This window comes from Perissodus microlepis, chromosome 15 (assembly GCF_051167445.1).
Source record: "Perissodus microlepis isolate ML-2025 ecotype Zambia chromosome 15, ASM5116744v1, whole genome shotgun sequence".
NCBI lineage: Eukaryota > Metazoa > Chordata > Actinopteri > Cichliformes > Cichlidae > Perissodus > Perissodus microlepis.
In genome coordinates, this window is record NC_140475.1 from 11,425,027 (window position 1) to 11,445,760 (window position 20,734).

At 39.4% G+C, this 20,734-nt stretch overlaps 1 protein-coding gene across 1 annotated transcript; it reads left to right on the plus strand.

Annotated features, from left to right (window-relative positions):
• Positions 1 to 266: 266 nt before the first annotated feature.
• epm2a (EPM2A glucan phosphatase, laforin) lies at positions 267 to 11,555 on the plus strand. The gene is made up of 4 exons (XM_084953754.1): positions 267 to 731; positions 2,061 to 2,235; positions 7,621 to 7,865; positions 9,172 to 11,555. The coding sequence occupies exons 1-4, from the start codon at positions 485 to 487 to the stop codon at positions 9,453 to 9,455; spliced, it is 951 nt and encodes a 316-aa protein (XP_084809880.1). The 5' UTR covers positions 267 to 484; the 3' UTR covers positions 9,456 to 11,555.
• The last annotated feature ends 9,179 nt before the right edge of the window (positions 11,556 to 20,734 follow it).

Consider the following 20,734-nt stretch of genomic DNA (forward strand, 5'->3'; position numbering starts at 1 on the left):
AGTTAGAAATGCACTGTTATATAATATTATATAATAAACTCAAGTTATTCGTGTCCAGTTATTTATAAAGCAATAGATGTTATCCATCTGTCACGCTTCCTTTTTTATTGCACTACAGAAGTACGTAAAAAACAAAAGACAAAGAAAAGAAAATGAATGTATAGAAAATACAATACTTTTCCCTTAAGAGTAGATGCTGCCCAGAGAGTAATGTGTTTTCTGAAGCGCAGTACTTTGAGCTGTCCAGTCTCACGTGGCTTCTGCAAGGTGCCCGATAATCCTGGCAGAGTGGGACCTCATTCTCTTTTTCTTGTCTTTGCTGCAAACTGAACTGTCCAACTGCACCCGGTTATTTTTAGGCTACACTATACAGTCACACCGTCGCGAATGTAACGCAATAGCTGCTATAACATTATAGGCCAATAATAACCCATAAGGTCGCCATACCATAATCGGCTGAACAGATTTAGGCAAGCCTGCGGTCATGTTATTTAGATTCGGCGTCATTCTCACGCCGGAGTCCTCGGAGGTCGACGTCTTTGTTTTGGGTTCGCGCGCTGAAATGGGGAACTGGGACCCGAACAGAGCGGTTCGGATGAAAGCCACACAGAAACTCCCGTCACCCGCAGAACCGTGTCTGTGGATCGGTGAGGTGCACCTAGCCGAGCCCCACAGAGACACACTGTGGTTCAAGTTCATCCAAAGAGTCAGAGGCACCTTTATCTGGGAAGGTACCTGTGCACTTCTGGTTTAATGCGCATCACATCTGGTTCACATGTAGACGGTTTTCCAAACGTCTCACAGATTTGCTGTAATTACTGTAAGGTTAGCGGGGAGAGACATAAATATGACTGCGCCATGTTTGGTTGCTATTGTGCAATGTTTTCATAGTGCCACATGATGGCGGTAAGTGACACTAAATGTTCAGTGGCTAACAAATTGCATTGTATCTGCAAACCTAAAAAAGTTTAAAATTTCTGAAAAAATCCGAAAAAACTATTGAGTCTTTTAGTTTAAATTAACTGTTGAAATTCAGCATGTGAATATAACGGTTTACAGATAGAGTTCAGCATTTATACTTCATCATCTGCACCCAGGAATGAATGCACAGTAATGCAATACTGGATTCCTCTGAAAGTTTCTTTAACACGTAGGCTATATTTAATGTTATGATATTTTTTGATTTAATGTAAATGGATAAAAGGATTCTCATTTGAAATTAGTCATATGGTCCTACTGTTGGACACAGGGGCGTAATTTCCAGGGGGGTTAGGGGGGTTATGACCCCCCAATAATCAGACCCAACCAATATACCCCCCCAATAAAATTATGAATTATCTTGCATAAATAGGTTGATTTTCTTTACTCATTTCAGGTATTACCAGCAAAATAGTTACATGTTTAATCATCTAGGAATTTATTTATTTATTTAGACAGAGATCTTGACCCCCCCAATGTTCAGCACAAAGTTACGCCGATGGTTGGACAGTTTATAACAAGGGTGTCAAACATAAGGCCCCGAGGCCAGAATCTGCCCCACTGGATAGCTTTAGAATATAAGAAGCAGGGCTTAAATGTTTTGACTTTTTTTTCTATCCTAATAAGTTTTGCAACTTCTCCTGTTGATAAAGAATTCCCTCCAGTGGCTATTTATAGTGCATCACAGAAATTAAGTTATTTAACAGTTAAATAACAGAAAAGTGCCTGTTTTTTGTTTGTTTTTTTACAATCTACTATAGAAATGTATGCTTTTTACAGTGGGCCCAGAAAACTGAAACTCATTTCTATTTTTATGTAATTTGACATATTTTTGTCATACAGTTTAAATCATGCTGACACATTTCTTCTTCATTTACTACAACACCATCTCTTTATCATGTAGAAAAACTGAGAAATACTGTTGAAATCAGTTTCTTATTTCAAGACATCTCAGCTAAATGTGTAGTTTAACCTCTTTACACTTTACACTCAAGATCTGGGCCGCATGTGACACACCGTGGAAAATGAGTTTGACGTCCCTGATTTATGTGCATTAACGTGCTTGTCATCTTTGTCACCAGGAAGCGGACCGAGCCATGACAGATGGTGTACATATGATGATAAGAATGTGGTGGATGGTGTGTACTGCCACCCGATCGGCCACTGGATAGAAGAAACGGGGCACACAGATGAGATGAGGCACACCACCAACTTTTACTTTAGTGTGGCTGGTCAGAAGGCCATGCATTTCTCCAGGTAATACAGTACATATACACGCTTTCTACATGATGTTCTAATCAAGGGAGCCTTAATATAGGATAATTTGCAGTGTTATGCGTTCGTACACTTCTTAAAATTTCGGTATGTAAAGACAGTTTTTTGCACTTTTACTAAGTAATTCTATGATGATCACAGTTCAGTGGGTTAGGAAAGGCTGGTTTTATTTTATTTTATTTATTTGTTTTGGTGATTGAGGTTTGTGATTTGTGATAGAAGGATAGCAGCGAGACTGAAAGGGAACATTTAAAAGATGGTAGTGAGACCTGCTGTGATGTATGGTTTAGAGATGGTCGCTCTGACAGATTGACAGGAGGCCAAGCTGGAGGTGGCAAAGACGAAGATACTAAGATTTTCATTGAGAGTGACCAGGATGGACAGAAGTCGAAATCAGTATATCAGAGGGTCAGCTCTGGTTAAGCAGTTTGAACACAAAGCTAGAGAGGCAAGGCTGAGGTGGTTTGGACGTGAGCAGACGAGGGATAGTGTGTGTATTGGACAGAGGATGGTGAATATGGGGCTGCCAAACTGGTGAAAAAGAGGAAGAGCACAGATGTTGAAGTAAAGGCAAAGGATGCTAGCAATAAGGTCAGATGGACACAACTGGTCCATCTAATAAATAGCTCTTTAATCACCATTTTGCAACACATTTCCTTTACTCTGTGTTGCATCTTTTCTCTATAATTGTTACATCTGAGAAGTCAACTGTGACAGCTTTGAAATTAATAATAAATTGTATTTGTAAAGCACAAAAATGGGCATTTCTATTAAAATAACCCCCATGACTCAAGTGCAACGTCAAACTAAGATTAAGAAGCAATGTGATTCCATTGTAATTATATCGTTGACATAAAAATTAACGATATAAGTTAAGCTTAGAATGACAAAAAATCTGAATCTATATTAGAAGATGGTCAAACAAAATTTTAAAAAACAAGCCTCACAATATAAATGGAGTGATTTAAAGAAGACACAGATGAGGCGATGCGTATTTCCTCAGGTCATTGGACTTCTGAGGAGCTCTAACCGCAAACACCTCCTTTGTCTTTAAGCATAAGGTGAGAACAGTTAACAGGTTTCTGTCTGAGGAGCTAAAGAACAAGCCTGTTGGATACTTTCATAACATGTCATGGTTGTCAGTGGGTGACAGACCCTTTTGATACGGAGCTTCCTTCTCTGAAAATGGTGTTATTGGGATGACAGCAAATGTTGATCCAACTATCATGAGGCAAAAGCCAGCTCAAGCCAGCAGTAAAGAAAAAAAGTATAGCAAAGTCAATCTGGCAACCTAATGGAAAATAGGGTGTAGTTTATAACTTAATAACCTGATGTGTAGAGGTGCTAGTACGCACATCTTGTTACCCTCAGACAGAGCCTGAGAGTCACCTGTGGTCCATCTGCGTTTCAAACAAGTCTCACCTCACTGAAAGTAGCTCCATGTTTAATATACAGACGTGGGAATGATTTATATATCTGCTCTGCAAACTCTCTGCAAGTAAGTGAATAAAACATCTTCTCGGAAATATAGAAGTATTCCTTTGGGGGGTTCTTTGTGATTTTTAGCCATTTGGACATTAATATATTCTTTACACCATGTCTAAAACTTCCAGATTGCCACTCTTGTTGTAGCCTGGAGTATATACAAATGGAGATCCACCCCACCGCTCACTCCCAACACCACACTTCCTCTTCAGCCACATACGCACACACACATGCATACACGTAATAATGAAATGCAGTGGTTTTTGAATCTTTTCTACAATATTTGCCTAATAATGCTATAAAGATTAGTTAGCTTCTCTGGGGGAAGTTAATATCTATATGATTGTTTCTTTGTTTCAGAATTAAGTTTTGGTAATGTTGCCTTCTTTTGTCGGTCTGCAGTTTTAAGAGAGACCAAAACAAGGCCAAAAAGAAAAAGGTGGGAGGTCCTACTGCTGGAAACTGAGCCTTGGATATTATCACTATGTGGCATGTGTCTTAAAAAATTATGCCTCCAAATAGTTACTTGAACAACCTTGAGAATTGCATCACCCTGCCTTCTTACACTTTTCTTACAGTTTTCAAACTTAAGCATATTCAGTAACAAGCCTTGTGCTTTCATCTGTATTGTCCATGAGCGCCTAATTTCTTCTCCGTTCTGACACTAAAACGTCAGAGAAGATTTCTGCGAAGTACTTCAAGCATTAGTCGTGTCACAGTGTCCTTTCTTCCTGATTGTCGTTGAGTTTAAAAACCTTCATTCTTTACAGGACAGACAAAGCCTGGTTCTGGTCTTTAACCTGTTTTTTAACCTTGCCGTTCCTCATCTAGTTATAACTCCTCTGTCACTTTTAAAATGATTGCCCATAAAAAAGGTAGACCACTAGCAGTTGTATTATCACCTCCTTAACCTTGCTTGGGTTCTTAAGAGAGAGGAGATGGCATCGTTCAGAATTCATTTGGATTTCTAAGGCAATTCATACAGCGCTGGCTACTTGACTGATACGTTATTCTCTTGCATTGCTTACATTGGATTTCAAGATGGTTTAAAACTGTGAAAGTGAGAAAAGATGAACTTTTAAGTACAAGTGTATTGTTAAACATATGGATATAAAGAAAGTTAATCTCGTAGTGTTGAATTACTATCCTTTCTTGGGTCAAATAAGGTGTAAAAATAAGATCCCAACACCTGTTGTCAGAACATTTTCTGTCTTTTGCTACTCATTTCATGTTCAGGTTGTAGCCAATGAAAATGAAACTTCTGTAGATGTCCTTTGCCTAAGAGCTGGTGCCATAAAAAATATTATAAATTATATAATAAAAGTTAGTTTAGATAGTTTGAAGGATGTGTAGTACTGTGCAAAAGTCTTGAGGCATCCTACATTACTTTATATTTTGCTTACAAGGAGCCAGACCTTCTTGTCAGGTCAGTGTTAAGCCTCTCAACACTGACCTATGAATCATTCAAGCATAAAAAGGGCACCTAACTCAGGGGATGAACCAGTCTTGTATGTCTCCTTCCAAAATCTTAGGAAACTGGATTAGAAAATGATGAAAAAAACAAGTGGCAGACCTAAAAAATAAAAAAAAAAACCCTGATGAACAGTATCTGAAAGTCACGTATTAAGAAAAATCCAGCACAGACCTGTCAAAGGCCCTAAGAAATGCACGAGGCCCAACAGTTGGTCTATCTACTGTTAACTGAAGGCTTCTTAAAGATGGTCTTAATAGAAAGGTGGCCATCAAGACGGGAAAATGACGTTAAAGCTGAGATATGGCAAATTACAGTCAATGGCAACAGGTCCCGTGGAGTGATGGATCTAAATGTGAAATGGTTTTCTTTGTTGGTTGTTGGGAATCTTATCAACATTGATGGAATTATGAATGCAGAAAACTACCGTCAGATTTTTATCCATCATACAATATCATCTGGAAAGCATCTAATGAGCAGCAGCTTCATTTTTCAGCATGACAATGATCCCAACCACACTGCCAGTGCAGTAAAAGCATACCTGGGTAGAAAGAGACCCAAAAAAAGATTATCAGCCATGGATTGGCCTCCCCAGAGCCTGCATCTCCACATAACTGGAGCAATCTTGAATCATCTTGACAGAATGGAACAAAAGGTTGCCACATCCATAAAATCCAAACTCTGTTTCTGCCTTATATGCTGTATTTCCATGTACGTTTAGCATTTCAATAAATCTCTGCAACCATTTCCCATTTTCCCAGCAAAAAACAAAGAAACCTGGGGTAGCTCAAGACCTTTTTTTTTACAGTACCGTATGTTCATGTTTCAATGAACACTACATATTGGTCTTAAATGGCAGAGACCAAGTAGTTACACAGCCTACCGGTGCATGCCCTCCGTTTGTAAGGCACAGACTCGGTGCCATGGCATACCAGGCACTTCAGAAATTAGCCCCAGACCCCTGAGGCAGCAAGCACATAACTTGCATAAGAATGAGCTGGCTTGGCTTGTGCCATCAGGTTTTAATTTGTGTCCAAAGACCTTACAAGGCTTATGTCAAGGACCTGTGTTCAATAGGAAGCACTGTGCCTTTGTATCTTCCCTGTTAATAGCTTTTTAAATTAGTCTCTCAGACCTTGCATCCATATAGCCCAAAGTGTTACACACACTCTGCAGTAAGTCACTGTAACATTCGCGGGGAGACCACTCACTTTGTAGCTGGTAAGTCATCTGTCAAGCTCATATTTAGAGAGAAGGCCCAAGGCTTACTCAGCCTTTTTTATGATGTTTATCATTTTTATTTCAACAGATTGAGACATTTGTTTTTCAGTTTGATTCACAACTAAAGACCAGAGACAAAAAAGGCATCTTTCTCATAGATATTACTGCACTTTTAAGTGTATGAGCTCATGAAACGGAAAAAAATAAACTCTTAGAATCGTCCAGTGCATCTTTTGTTTCCATTTTAAAATAAACTAGTAGGCAAAAATGCTAGACACATTCGAAAGGTAACAAGAAATCAGGTTATACACAACTTGTTGTTTTTCGGTTTATATTGGCTGCTTGGTTCATATAATAAGAGTCCTTCCATCTATTCATTTTATTAACCACTTATCAAGGGTCATAGGAGGGCTCCAGGCTATCTCAGCAATTGTCAGCTGGTAACCAGTCCAACACCGGGGTGATAGAGAGGGGCAATTTATGCATTTAGAATTGCTAATTTGTACCATAGCCAGTACTATTGGAGGAAGGCACAGTGAAAACAACCAGACTCCACACAATTCATCCACATATGACCTATCACTAAACTGTGATATGATGAGGTTTGTGGGGAGGGAAAAACAGAGGTGAAGTTAAGCTCCAGATACTTCCACTGCAGAGCTGCTCTGGGACATCAGGTATTAAAGGCGTCGCCTTTGTTTTGCCTGTCACGTCCTAGTTGCTGACTTTATGCATGCTAATGAACACCAGTGGAGTCTGCCTCAAACCAGAGTGGTCGGGAAGAAAAGTAGGGGAATGAGGGGTCAATAAAGCATCACTACTATGAGGAAAAGTGTGAAGAAGGTAAGACAATGACACATAAGTGAACCACTTTTGCTTACTGTTGACCTATAATGGTCAGCTTTGTTCTGATAGCTCTGTCATCATTGCTATGCTTATAGGAGCACCTTGAAAGTCCTAGTCCTACCTCGCTGTCCATCAGCCTCTGTGGTACCTATTTTATTTGTTACCCACTGAGAGTTTTAGGCTCTCTTTATGGATTTTAAATGTGTTTTCACATTTCATTCTTCTTTATTCTTTATTATGCATATTATATACTTGATAACATTATCATGTGAACATTTAGCACATAACCATCACTTTAACATGCAAGTAAATAATCAGTGTACACGTCTTTTTATTAACCCCAGGGTGCTGCCACGTATTTGGCTGGGCAGCTGCCCTCGACAGGTGGAACACGTGACAGTAAAGATGAAGTATGAACTGGGAATCACTGCAGTGATGAACTTCCAGACAGAGTGGGATGTGGTGAACAATTCCTACGGCTGCCGGCGTAACCCAGACGAAACCATGACCCCAGAGACCATGATGCATTTGTACAGAGACTGTGGCCTTGTGTATGTGTGGCTGCCCACACCGGACATGAGCACTGAGGGTAAGGATGATTTTCTGGTCATACAAGGTTGAAGAAAAACCCCTTTTTAATTTCTAGTAGAACCTCTTAAATGTGTTTAACCCCATTTCCGATTTCCATCCAGCGCTCATAAAACATTATGAACTTAGAGCTATTCAAAGGTTCAACATGAGACTGGGAATTCTGTTCGGAGGGAAAACAAATAGAAAAACAAATTGAAGATGTCCAGAAAAAAAAAATGTTTTATAGTCTAGGTTTAATCCATGTGTGAGAAAAGCAGGCCCTATGCCTTAGATCAATTTAATTTGGATATTCATCAAGACAGAAATGCCCATTTGATAGCAATTCTTCCACAGATGACTGAGAGTGTGAGTACGGGATGAGAACAGCCTGTATCAGCAATTATATTCCATCAGCAATTACACAGAGCAATATATTATAAAAGGAACCATTCATTACAAATAAAGATGCAGATTTGTTTGAGTGCAGTGGGACAAAAACTGTACCTGTGGCCTGCAAGTAGAAAAAAGTGTTATGATTAGATAAATTATCAGCATATTCTTAATCTTAGACACTGGTACATGTCTAAGATGCTGGTTTGTTCTGTGAGGTCATTTTTATCCCATGATGAATTATTTCCAATATGATGGGAGCGGTCTGTCCCAGGATCTATTCATATGGAATAAGTGATCACTGTATGCTTGGATGAGGGGGGGAAATGACCTCAAAGTCATCACATTCCTACCTAATTGAACACCAATGAGGGATTTTCAGCATTTTGGTATGTTTCTTTATGACCATCATCAAAACATCAAATGAGAGACTATCTTTTGGAAAAATGGCCATCTATCCCTCCATTAGAGTTGCAGGCACACTGAAACTGTTCTGGCAGGATGCTGTGGCCAAACACTTTAATAGCTAATTTTGTTGGGGGGTTTTTCCATTTATTACCAATCTGTGGACCTCCATTGTTGGCCAGAAACTTTAAAAAACACATTTGAGCTATGGGAATACATTCAGTCTTTCTTACCTATAGTAATTACAGCTACAGGTAACTGCCCCCAGCAAATGCACTGTTTATTTCTGTTTGAGTAATGTCAGTATAAAAACCACAGCCTGCAGCACAGGAGGATTACTTGGCTCGAAAAAATTTAAAGATTTAATCCATCAGGAATTAACTGACCTGTTGCTGCATGCCACAGACTGCAGTAAAGACAGAAATTATGGAGAGGGGAAGAGGTTTCAGTCCTTTAATTGAAATAAGTAGTATAAGAAAAATACACAAATACTCAGTATCTCTTTTATGAGTTGCCGTCTTCTTCTGCAGGCCGGATCAGGATGCTTCCTCAGGCTGTATTCTTGCTTCATGGTCTCCTAGAGAATGGCCACACAGTCTATGTCCACTGTAACGCTGGAGTGGGGAGGTCGACTGCAGCTGTGTGTGGCCTGCTCATGTATGTCCTCGGGTGGACCCTGAGGAAGGTGCAGTACTTTGTAGCAGCAAGGAGACCAGCAGTGTACATCGATGAGGAAGCTTTAGTCAAAGCTGAGGCAGACTTCCTTCAAAAGTTTGGCCGGCTGCGCTCATCTATGTCTGACCCTGAAACATGAGATCCGAGTGGCTTTGTGCTTTAAATCTGAAGCTGAATCCTTTGGACTTTCTGAGAAATAAAATGATTGAAAACTCAAAACAATTCTTGATGTGCAAAATTTTAAAAAATAAAATCTGTATCTCGACTTTAATCCAATGTATGTAAATGTCTCATATCAGCCCAAGTATCTTAGAGTGTTCTGGCAGCAGAAATGTCAATCAATCCAACTGGTGTGTGAGCTTTTAAAAGCTGGGGTAGGCAGCATGTTTTTGGCATCACTGGGCAAATAATCCCATCTAGGCTTTCGGCGTATTGTATTTTAAATGTTCTTAAGAGGTACTCGACTCCTGCTCCTCCACTGGGCTCTATTTTCAGGCTTCAAAAACATCTAGTCTGTTATGGGACCTTAAAAAAAGCAGTAAGGTTATAAAGTCCTAATAGGAAGAAAAATGTGGCGGTTCAGTGGGTACTTTTTACACCACTGACTAATCTTCTGCTGTATGAATATCGTGCATACACCCATGCTCATCTGGTTGGAGGGGATTGGAGAGAGATGACAGCTGCAGGAGGAGATGTGGCTTTAAAAAAAAAATCTGACTCCCCCTCTTTCAGGGCCTTAACTCAGCCTTTAAAAATATACACTTGCAAATTGAGGGCTTGGACTCAGCACATGTCCACGTGGGTGCTTGTAAAGGCCTTTTCTTTTAATGCTTTTTGAAGTTTTAATGAATAAACAAAGCTGATGTTTTGAGCAAACATTAGATGCTCTTTTAAAGGTTTAAAGCAACTAAATCGCAGGAACTATGCAGGTTGATATTTCTCATTTCCTGTGTGCAGGAAGTAGGTCAATTATTAAGAGAAACATAAATTTTCTGTGTTGTTTTGTGTTTGTTTGGGGTTTTTTGTCATTTCTGAGAATCTCTTCTTTCTTTTCAGAGGGAAAATTTGTAATTTCCCAGGTTTTAGAGATGGAACTTAATGCTGCATGAAAATGACTCTGTGCCAAAGCTACAAATGAAAATTTAAAACTGATATATCAATAATGTCTCTCCCTGTGTGTATAAGAGGAACTCAGCTCCCGGGCATCAAAGAATATAGCTCATTCTCTCTCTCACTCTGAGCGCTTGATAGCATTTCATGTTTTATTTACCTGACAGATGCTCTTCCAATCATCTGCTGAATAAGAAAAAACATATCTTCTAGACCGGTTTAATGCATACATAACAGCCCATTTAAGACACGGAGCATTATTTGTTGTCATTTCTGAACATTTGACTACACTGTTATTGTGACGATGCTGCATTTGCTTTTCTTCAGAAGATGTTTTTGTTAAGAAAATTAGTGAATTAGAATATCAAAGATTTCTTCCCTCTAGCACAAATCTGTATACTTTTTTATTAGTTTCTGTGAGTCTCTGCAGAAGGCAGCACCATTATGAGGGGATCAGCGGGGATGGGTGGGTGGATAGAGCTAAGCACCTGTGCTACTGAAAGTGAATCATCACGGTTTTCTAAAGATCTAAAAATATTCACAAAACTGAACATGAAGGAAAATGCTTTTCTATATTTATTTTCTGTTTTTTTGTTTTCTAAGGTATCAACATTGATTTGACAGAAAATCATGTGTTATGTTTGTGTATATCTTATTGTATGAACAGTATATTAGTGTTGGGCTTGCCATGTCTTTGATATTAATGTAGCTGATAAACATGCTGTAATTATTGAAATGGATTACTGGTAGCGATTGATCACAAAGCATCTGAACACCATATGATTTGCTGTTGCATGTAGTTGCATTCAAATTCAAGTACAGAGACGATTTGCAACTGACACAGAACATTTAAAAAATGAAAGAAAAAAAAAACACCAGTGCACCAACACTTGTGTTGTGTCTATTATTTTGCCCCGCAATAGCTGTGCATGGCATCAGCTTGTATATACTCTCTTTGCTCGGTCTTCTAGATCCACTTCATGCTGAAAGCGTCACAGATCATTTCTTTTCATTTCCTTCTGCAGTTTACCCTCTGTTTTTTATGCCTTCATGGATCAACTGAGACTGACAATGTCTTTTATTTTATCTTTACTGTAAATTGAAACATTAATAAAAAACTGAGCAGTCATTTAGAAGTAACATCATCTTAGAGTTTGAGCCACATTGCGCTTTATGCTGTTTGTCATCTTTCTGTCCTCTGCTTTTCTCTCTTTCTCGTCACTCCAATTAGCAGCAGCAGGTGGCCCTCCCACCCTGAGCGTGGTTCTGTGTGAAACTCTCTCCCCCCCCCCCCCGTGAGTAAGCTCTTGGCTTGGTGTTGATAATGCATTGGTGTAAAAGGTGGATAGCGTTCACTGACTTCAATTAAAATCTAACAGAGTACACTTTGTACTTTGTACTTCAGCGCAGTCCTCAGCATTCATGTTCAGTATGTAAACTAAATAAAAAAAGGATTTACTATATGATGCTAAACTATGAAAAATAATGAGCACCAACACAGTTTTAACCTTGTAAACTTGAATTGAGCATTAAAGGATACAGTTAATCTTAAGCATACCCCCCACAGCTTCAAAAGGCCAGGCAGATCAGCGGATGGGCCCGTATTTAAACTAATTGGACACACATTATAATATTTTGAGTTTTAACAGCCAAAACTGAAGTTTTCTACACATCGAAGACTTTCACAACTGGTGAAATCTAATTAGTTGGATGCCTGTAAGATGAAAACAAAATATCTTAGCTGCGCTCAGGTACTTTGAAATGATCATACCAGCTGTGAAGACTGAATCCCATCATTGTATGCATGGACGCTGAATCCCAGCAGTGTATCAAAGAGAGAAATTACCCCGATATCTCTTGTAATGCCTGCAGGATCAAAATCAGAACTTCAGACAACTTTCACAACACACCCCTGCAGCGAGTTATAAAACATCCACCTAAACTGTAGACAGATATTAAAGACTATAGACTGATCCTGTAATTTTCTCAATGACCTGAGCTGTGCCACAGGTGAAAAAGAAATTAAACTGGAAAAGATTAAGTGTTAAATTCAATACTCTGTAACAGCTCGAAATCAGGCTGTTTCAGATCAGTTCAATAGTTCTAATTCATTGTGAATTTTGAAAAGGGCAATCCATGACTTGAGACGCAGTATTGATGGAGTGCAGGCACAGTTTACGCCTCTGGTCAAATACACTGATATCAGCCACAGCATTAAAACTACCCACCTAATGTGCCGTCAAAACAGCTTGGATCCACAAGGATACATTCAGGTCAGTCAGGGGTTTGCTCCAGGATGCTGATAACAGAATTGGGGTCTTGGTTTGTTTGGGCAAATCCTGCAGATGTTTGATCATACTGGTTTCTGGTGAGTTTTGATGCACTATGCTTCTTGTCACGCCATGGTTTTGAAATAACTATAACTGACATGGTTCAAATTATGCAAAGAAGATGACAGAGCAGACTAAATCTATCACATTCTAACACATAAATGTCACAACTTATAGTGAAATAGTTATTTAAAAAAAACATTTACACCAAAAAGTACTGAATCTAAAGAAATTAAAGTATATTTTTAAAAATTGATGTTATTGAAGTATAAGCAGCATACAATCGAGTCAAAGCTTTTTTAATGCTAAGAGAAAATAATTAATAAAAACTATACAAAAAAAGTACATGAGACAGCCAAGACAGTTCCTTTGAGGCACTTCAGAGTTCACAATTAGTTGAATAACTTCCATTTATGATCACCAATTCACTCTAACTGATAACCCAAATATCAATCTTGAATAGTACAGACTAAGAAAAACTATAACATTTTATAATTTTAAAAAGATTTAAAAAGATGTATATATCCAACTGTGGATGTTTGCATGGAAAAAGGTAAATAGGATCAGAAGCAAAATTAACACACTTCCAAACAAAAACTATGATACAGAGCACTGAGCCACACCGTCCATGGGTGTTGTGGATGGGAAAGAGTTGTTGAAGCTAAATTGAGACGCAATCAGCGAGCAGAAATATGGCTTCCTGCTGAGAAAGAGCACTATAGGTTCAATGTTTATGTTGAGAGTGTTGATGGAGTTGCACTGTTCCTTCTAGAAAAGGCCAATCCATGGTTGATTATGATCATTCAGACAGAGATCTTTATCAATCATTGACAAATAGTGATAGTGGTTAGACATTTTTGAGATGGTGTTGGAAAATATGGTGGATCAAAATCAGAAAGTCTTGTCAGGTCTTTGCTTGATTTTTCCCTGTTTCTCTGCAACTTCTTCCTTTGTATTCTTCTTGTCCAGTTTCCTCAAATTTTTTAAGGACACTTTACACACCATGCTCATGTGTAAGTTTTCAGATTTTTGCACAGTACTGAAGTTCTACATTCAAAGACAAATGTTTGTCACTTTCCAAAGATTTTATAACAAGGCTGTTTTCAGTAACGTGCCAGACACTCATACCATATCTTAAAAGGGATAATTAAAAGTCTCCTGCTTCTTGCTTTTGTGTTTCTTAGCTATGATGAGCACAGTTATTTTCCATATTTAAATATAAATGTTATTATCAAATAGAAATAAGCTGAAGTTGTTTTTTTCCAATAATACTTTGGTTCTTATATTTTGAATATGAACTTTGTCCTTTGAAAAAGTACATGATTCATTTTCAGTGCAGTTCTATTAGGTTGAATGTTCACTCACCATCAAGAGGAAAAGCTGTTCCAAATGTCCAAGAAAGCCTACAAGTCACACATGCATAGAGCCACAAATGATTTATATTCATTGCATCAGTGTGGGTACCCCTAGTAAATTTACTTAATATATTCCTAGTCCATCATTTGCATGGTCTGGGCTCCATTTTCTTGAGAAAAATCCAGCAATTAAGAATTTGGTATTCACTTTCCCCCAGGCAGAAGTCCAACAACCCTGGCAGATGCAGACTGAAGTGTTTGTCAAGTTCACACTTTGCAAAAGCCAGCTCAAAGTGCAGTTCATGCAGAATGAAATGAACCAAGTCATGTTCAGAGTTACAACACATCACAACAAATGCCCAGCTGTGGGACCCCATGTGCTTCTGTGCATGACTGACAATGTTAGGGCATGTTCCTAATGAGACACTGGATGGTGTCCTGGAGATCTCCTGCCAGATCTGGACCAGGGCATCACTGAGCTCTTGGACAGTCTGAGGTGCAACCTGGCGATGTCGGATGGAGCAGAAACATGAAGTCCCAGAGGTGTTCTATTGGATTTAGGTCAGGTGACCTCCAGTCACTGGTATCAATGCCTCCCTCCTCCTGCATATTGACAAAGGAACCCATTGTCTATACATTTCAACAAATGTAGGAAGATGTCATTTTAATGCCTAATAGCAGTCAGGGTGCTGTTGCTTTGCCTGTAGAGGTCTGTGCATCGCTTCATGTATATCCCTCCCCAGACCATTGCTGAAACCACCATGAAACCGGCCATGCTGAACGATGTTACAAACAGCATAATGTTCTCTACAGCTTCTCCAGACACTTTCACGTCTGTCACGTGTTCTCCGGGTGAACCACTGGATGCCAGTGGTAGACCTGATAATTCTGGTGTTCCATGGTAAATGTAAATCAAGCTCCACTGTGCTGGCACCTGACATACTCTGGCGCACTGGAGGATGTTGGGCCAAATGTCTCTGATTGTTTGGTCAGAGACATTCAAACCAGTGGCCTGCTGGAGGTCATTGTGCAGAGTTCTGGCACTGCTCTTCCTGTTCCTTCATGCACAAAAGAGCAGATGTTAATCCTGCTGACGGGTTAAAGATCTTCTGTTCAGTGTTCCTAAAATAAAAGTCTCCTGTAATGCTTTTATGTCAGGAAGACACAGCAAACCCTCTGGCATTGGCATGCATTTGCTGTGTCATCCTGGAGGAGCTGGACCACAGTAGTTTCCAGGTATCGCCTCGTGCTACTAGTAGTGACACTATCACAACAGTCAAAAAAGATGAGAAGGGAAAAAATGGGGAAAAAATGTCAGTGACCCACACTTTTAAAACCATTCCTGTTTTTTGATGTCTCATTGTTCATTTCATTAATACAAAAAGTAGTTGAAACTGATTAACAACCTCCTCTCTTACTTAACCAACCAGATCAATATCCCAGACATTTAATTGACTTGATGCAATACCCTGATTTAGTGGGTGTCCCTTTAATAGTTTTGGGCAGTGTATGAACTTCTGACTGAATAAAATGAATGGTTGCTTTTGAAATTCATGCTTCAGTGGCTGGAAGCTTCCTTAGTTGGATTTTTAAAAGCTTTGGTTTAATAAATGCAGCTTTGTGTGTGAAGTTTGACAAGGCTATTCTTTGTCTGACAAAGAATTCTCTCATTACACGCCTATCTAGAGTTATTTAAAGTAATGGCACCAAACCTTTGTTCGCTGTTGCTCGACTGCAAAGAATCTTTTAATTTATAGGCACAAGTTGATGGAATATAAGTGACTAGAATCCCAGCCTCCATTTATGATACTCGGGCGTTGCATTCAGTTTGAGAACCTTACTGTTCATCAGAAAGAAAGGAAGGGTGGTAGGTGACGTAAAATGAGGAATGGAAGAAGTAAGTCATTTGCTTTGACAAGTTCTCCCCACAATCAGTCACCGTGTTACTGTAGTCACTCGCTTTCTGTAAAATCCATTCTTGCTGTCAATACCCCTGTTGTTCTTGTGGTCTGTCACACTGCCGCTGCCATTGATCAGTGTCAGCTGGACAGATTGCGATGTGAACATGTAAAAGGGAAACAAAGCTGTTGTGCCATAATGGAAAACAAAAAGGATGGTGTGTCACAGAAAAACAAAAAAAGGGGGGGAAAAATGAGTGATTGAGTTGTGTGTGGTGCACAACGCTGACCAAATACTGGTGTTTGTATATGTACTCTGTCATGAAATGTTGCAGGAATATGTCAAATTCTGCAGGTCTATATAGATGAGACGCCATTTGTCATGCTCAGAAAAGACTGACAGCTCTTCACAGGTAGACACTACGTTTAACGACCTTGGACTTGGCTGATAGAGATGTTTCCCGAGTCAATAAATCTCATCTGTTACCTGCAGCTCCACTCTGAGTCACAAACCCTCCTGGGACCTGAATTTCAGTCTCTTTTAATATATCTTTTTTCTTACACAGAAAATCAAACAAACAACATTTTACTGTGGTAGTACTTTCACGCTGTAACTCTGTGGTTGTGTGTGTGTTTGAAAGAGGATCTCATCCCATCCCTCTGAACCTGGTGACTGTTATGACAGGACCAGGAGCTCACAATATTCACTACGACCCAGCCTTGTAGGAAACACTCACTAGTGTCCAAATTGTTAAGGTCTTTCGCATTTTTAGTCTCCTTTTGATTTTAAGATGCTACTGAGTTTGAGGAGGATGAAAAAGGAAAGGAAAGGCATTGTTTTCGAAGAGCTTCTGCTCAATATAGAGGACATTCTACAGCTGCAAGGACAAGAACTAAATTGCTCTATTAAAACCTCCTTTGCTATAAGAAAGTGACAAATGGTGCACCTCAACTATTCTTCAGAGGTTATGCAGCTCTAGAGATAGGTCACAGGCCACAGAAAATTAAAAGGGGAGGTTTTGAACAAACAGTCTGAACTATGTCTCTCATTTCCTGCTGCTTTTTGTTGCTTAACCTTGTTTTCTTGTTTCACATGCTTTACTTCCTGCCCTCATGTGTTTTCCATCCCTGAGATTGCTCTCCCAACACTGCCCCTTTGTCTGAGGTCAGAGGGGCCATTGATCAGGACCTGAAAAGAAGGAAGCAGAAGAAAAATCTCACAACTAGTATTGACAAAAGAGCTATGGACCATCACAACTGAAAAAAGAATGTCATGGTCGCTGCACCACTCTGAAAATAAATATGAATGAATTTATTGTAGGTCTTGAAGCACAGCATTTCGGAGAGGGCATGGTCAACTTATGTCTCACATCAATGATCAGCTGCTGGTAACAAAACATGATGGTAGCAAAAGAAAAAAAGAAACTAGTTCCCTGAAAAGAGTCGCCAACTCATGAACTGGAGTGAATCATTTGAAATGTTTTTTTGCAGTGTGATTAGAAGGAAACACAGAAATGAGCTGCAGCCGGACGAGCTATTTTTCAAACAGCATTGGTCTGCACTACACCCCAGGTGCTTGCAACAACCTACCTCTTCACCCTACCTCCTTGCCCATTCTAGTGATTTTTATTTTATTTCGGTCAGGGTTTAATAGTACATTAGGCACAATAGGTTTGGTAAGGCCCCAGAGTGCTGTAAATGACAAACAGATTTGTAGTTATATAGCACCTTATTACTCTATTTGAGTACCCAGAGCATTTTTTTTAAATCTCCAAAAAGTAGAAGCCTTTACTGTTCACATCAACTCAGTGGATAGAAACATAAAGTTCACCGGGAAGATACAAAGGATAATAGTTTGCCATTTGTTGACTGTGCTGTAGACACTGAGTGCACAAGCTGTACATCTGCCTCTAAAGGATAAAGGTCACTCTGTTGAGGATGTCAATGTTCACATTTTGGACAGAGAAGACAGTTTTAACGGAGGAGTAAAAGAAGCCATCTATCTCCAATGTGAACGACCGTCTTTAAACAGAGGGGGTTGCTTACGACACCATGTCTGTCTGCCACCTATATTTCAGTTTTGAGCTCCCTTCCCATGTGCCTCAATGCCCACTCACGTCTTGCGTCAGTTGATCCCAATAAGTCACATATAGGGTAAGGCAGGGTCTCCCAATGGTTTCACCTGAAACCTCTGCTGATAATGACCCACACCCCTTTTCACACCTTGGTTCACGTGGCGAGGTACATGATCAAAAGTGGGTCAATTATACACTTAAGGGACATCTCCCACTAGAGCTTAAAGACTCTGGACTCGCCACCATTTGTTCTTAGAACCAAGGAAGCTTATTGGACTTCAAGAAACTCAGTTCAGTCGCTTTTCTTTCCGAACTCCTTAGAGTACCATGACCTGGATGACCGAGACCCTACACCAGGGGTGGGCAATTCCAGGCCCCGAGGACCGGTGTCCGGCAGGTTTTAGATCACACCTTGGGTCAACACACCTGAATCACAATATTAGTTCGTTACCAGGCCTCTGGAGAACTGCAGGAGCTAATTTAGCCATTTAAATCAGCTGTGTTGGTTCAAGGACACATCTAAAACCTGCAGGGACACCGGCCCTCGAGGCCTGGAGTTGCCCACCCCTGCCCTACACAGACATTTGACCTCAAAGACTTTTTCTATCTCTAAGCTCTTTTAACCTGACATTCACACACACTTCACGGTGGATGCATCAGGGGCAACTGATGTTCAGGTTCAGTATCTAGCCCAAAGCATACTTTAACATGCAGACTAGACGAGGCACTTATTGAACCACAAACCTTCCAATTAGTAAATGACTTTCTCTACCTCCTGAGCCACTCCTGCCACACTTATTGCAAGCAGCAGGGCAACAGCTCAGGAAAACGGTTTTCGTAAAGGAAAATTTGGACATCCTAAAAAAAAAAAAAGGTCTGTGAAAAAAGTGAAAAAAAGATTTATCCAGGTACCTCAGGTAACTAATTGCTGGCAAGAGGCATGTATTTGTTATTTGTTTCTCGTTTACTGTTTTGAATTCTTAATCTAGATATTTAGATATAGTTTGAGTTCCTGTTCAGGTTTTATGTTTCATATACTTGATTTTATTTCTGGATTATTTTGTGGTGATATTAAGCCCTTGTTTTTTAGTATTTACTTGTTACTTCTTACTCTAACTTAGTCTCTAATGGTTGCTTTTATAATTGGTAGTTGTTGTCTTCATCTTCACTTTGTTTCCTTGTGTTGCCTCATTCTGTTTATGCCTGTTCCCCTTTGTTCCCTTGTCTCGTAGATGTTTAGTGTTGCATTTACGTCTTCCTTTATTACTTGCTGTCTTAATTTGAATGGCTGTTCTCTTCAGTGTCCTGGGTTTTTATTTCTGTCTGTCCTCCCCCGATTCCCTGATTATTTTCAACTTTTGTGTTCATTGGTGTTTCTCCTCTTAGCGGATTTGATGCCCTTGAGTTGTGGATGCTCTTGTTACAAGATATTTAGAGAATCTTTTTTTCAGCACCCAATGCATAGTATCTCTTGCGTAATGGTTGTGTATTTTCTGTGCCTTTGAGATCAGTCTGAATAACAGTGTAGGTGAACTGAAGTGCTCCCCACTCAGTGCTCTAAAAAGCAAATTTATGCAGGTATTATGGCTTTGCAGGCAGGCTTTACTAGTAAATATCAGTTTGGGTCGTTGCCATTTTACTACTGTTTATTTTGTTAGCCACATGTGAGCCACTGAAAGTGTGTAGCCTATATTTTACTTTTATGTCTTAGATGATCATTTAAAAGGCAAATATTGTCTTTTCATTAAAGTATTTAAGTACTTTTAAGTATTTTTAAGGATAATTATCACATGAAATCATGCATAACCAATGTATATTTGATAGTAAATATGGTTAATATGGCTGTTTTTAACAGTTGTGTTAAGAGTGCTTCCCTTGTGTTGAAAGATAAAGGTGCGCTCTAGTTTTCTTCTTCTCTATACCCCCTTTATTAAACACAGTACACTACAGCTGCACCGTAGTATGACTGATAGTGGTTAAGTTTATTTTTTATCTAAAACTGATGAAGAAGTAAATGAAACACTTTAGACACCTTTGACGTTCTGTCAAAGATATACAGTTCATGAGTTTGAGTAACTTTTTGGGAAAATCTGCACTGAAGGAATTTGGGACTATTAAATTTCTGTGAATCACATTTTTGGGGGGATAATTTTGAGTGTAGGACAGTCCAGGATGAGAGGAACCACTGAGTGAAAGAAGTGAGTCTAGATATTTTCAGGTTAAAGAATGGGGGGGGGGGCATATATAGAAACAATCAATTCAAACATCAGCTTTGCAAACAACAGTTAGTAGTAAAACTGAAAAACAATACAGAGAAATGGCACAAGAGTTATTTTTTTTCTACTTTATTAAGCTACCTGCTGTGTATGTGCATGTGTGCAGCGTTACAACAGGTGGGTGATGCTACACATAAAATTGCAGCCCTCTTTTATTGCGTGGGAGTCACTGTGAGTCTTATGACGGTAAGTCAGAAAGTGCTCAAAGGTAGACTATGTGTCCGTGGTGTCACGATGCAGCCTGCAGCTGGACAAGAACAGCAGGCAGCAGACTGAAGTAAGGTGAAATGATCTGGACATTCTAGTCATCAGATAGAAAGCAGAAATGAGATGAGAAATAACAAGTTCAGCACTCATAAGAGCAGATAACCACG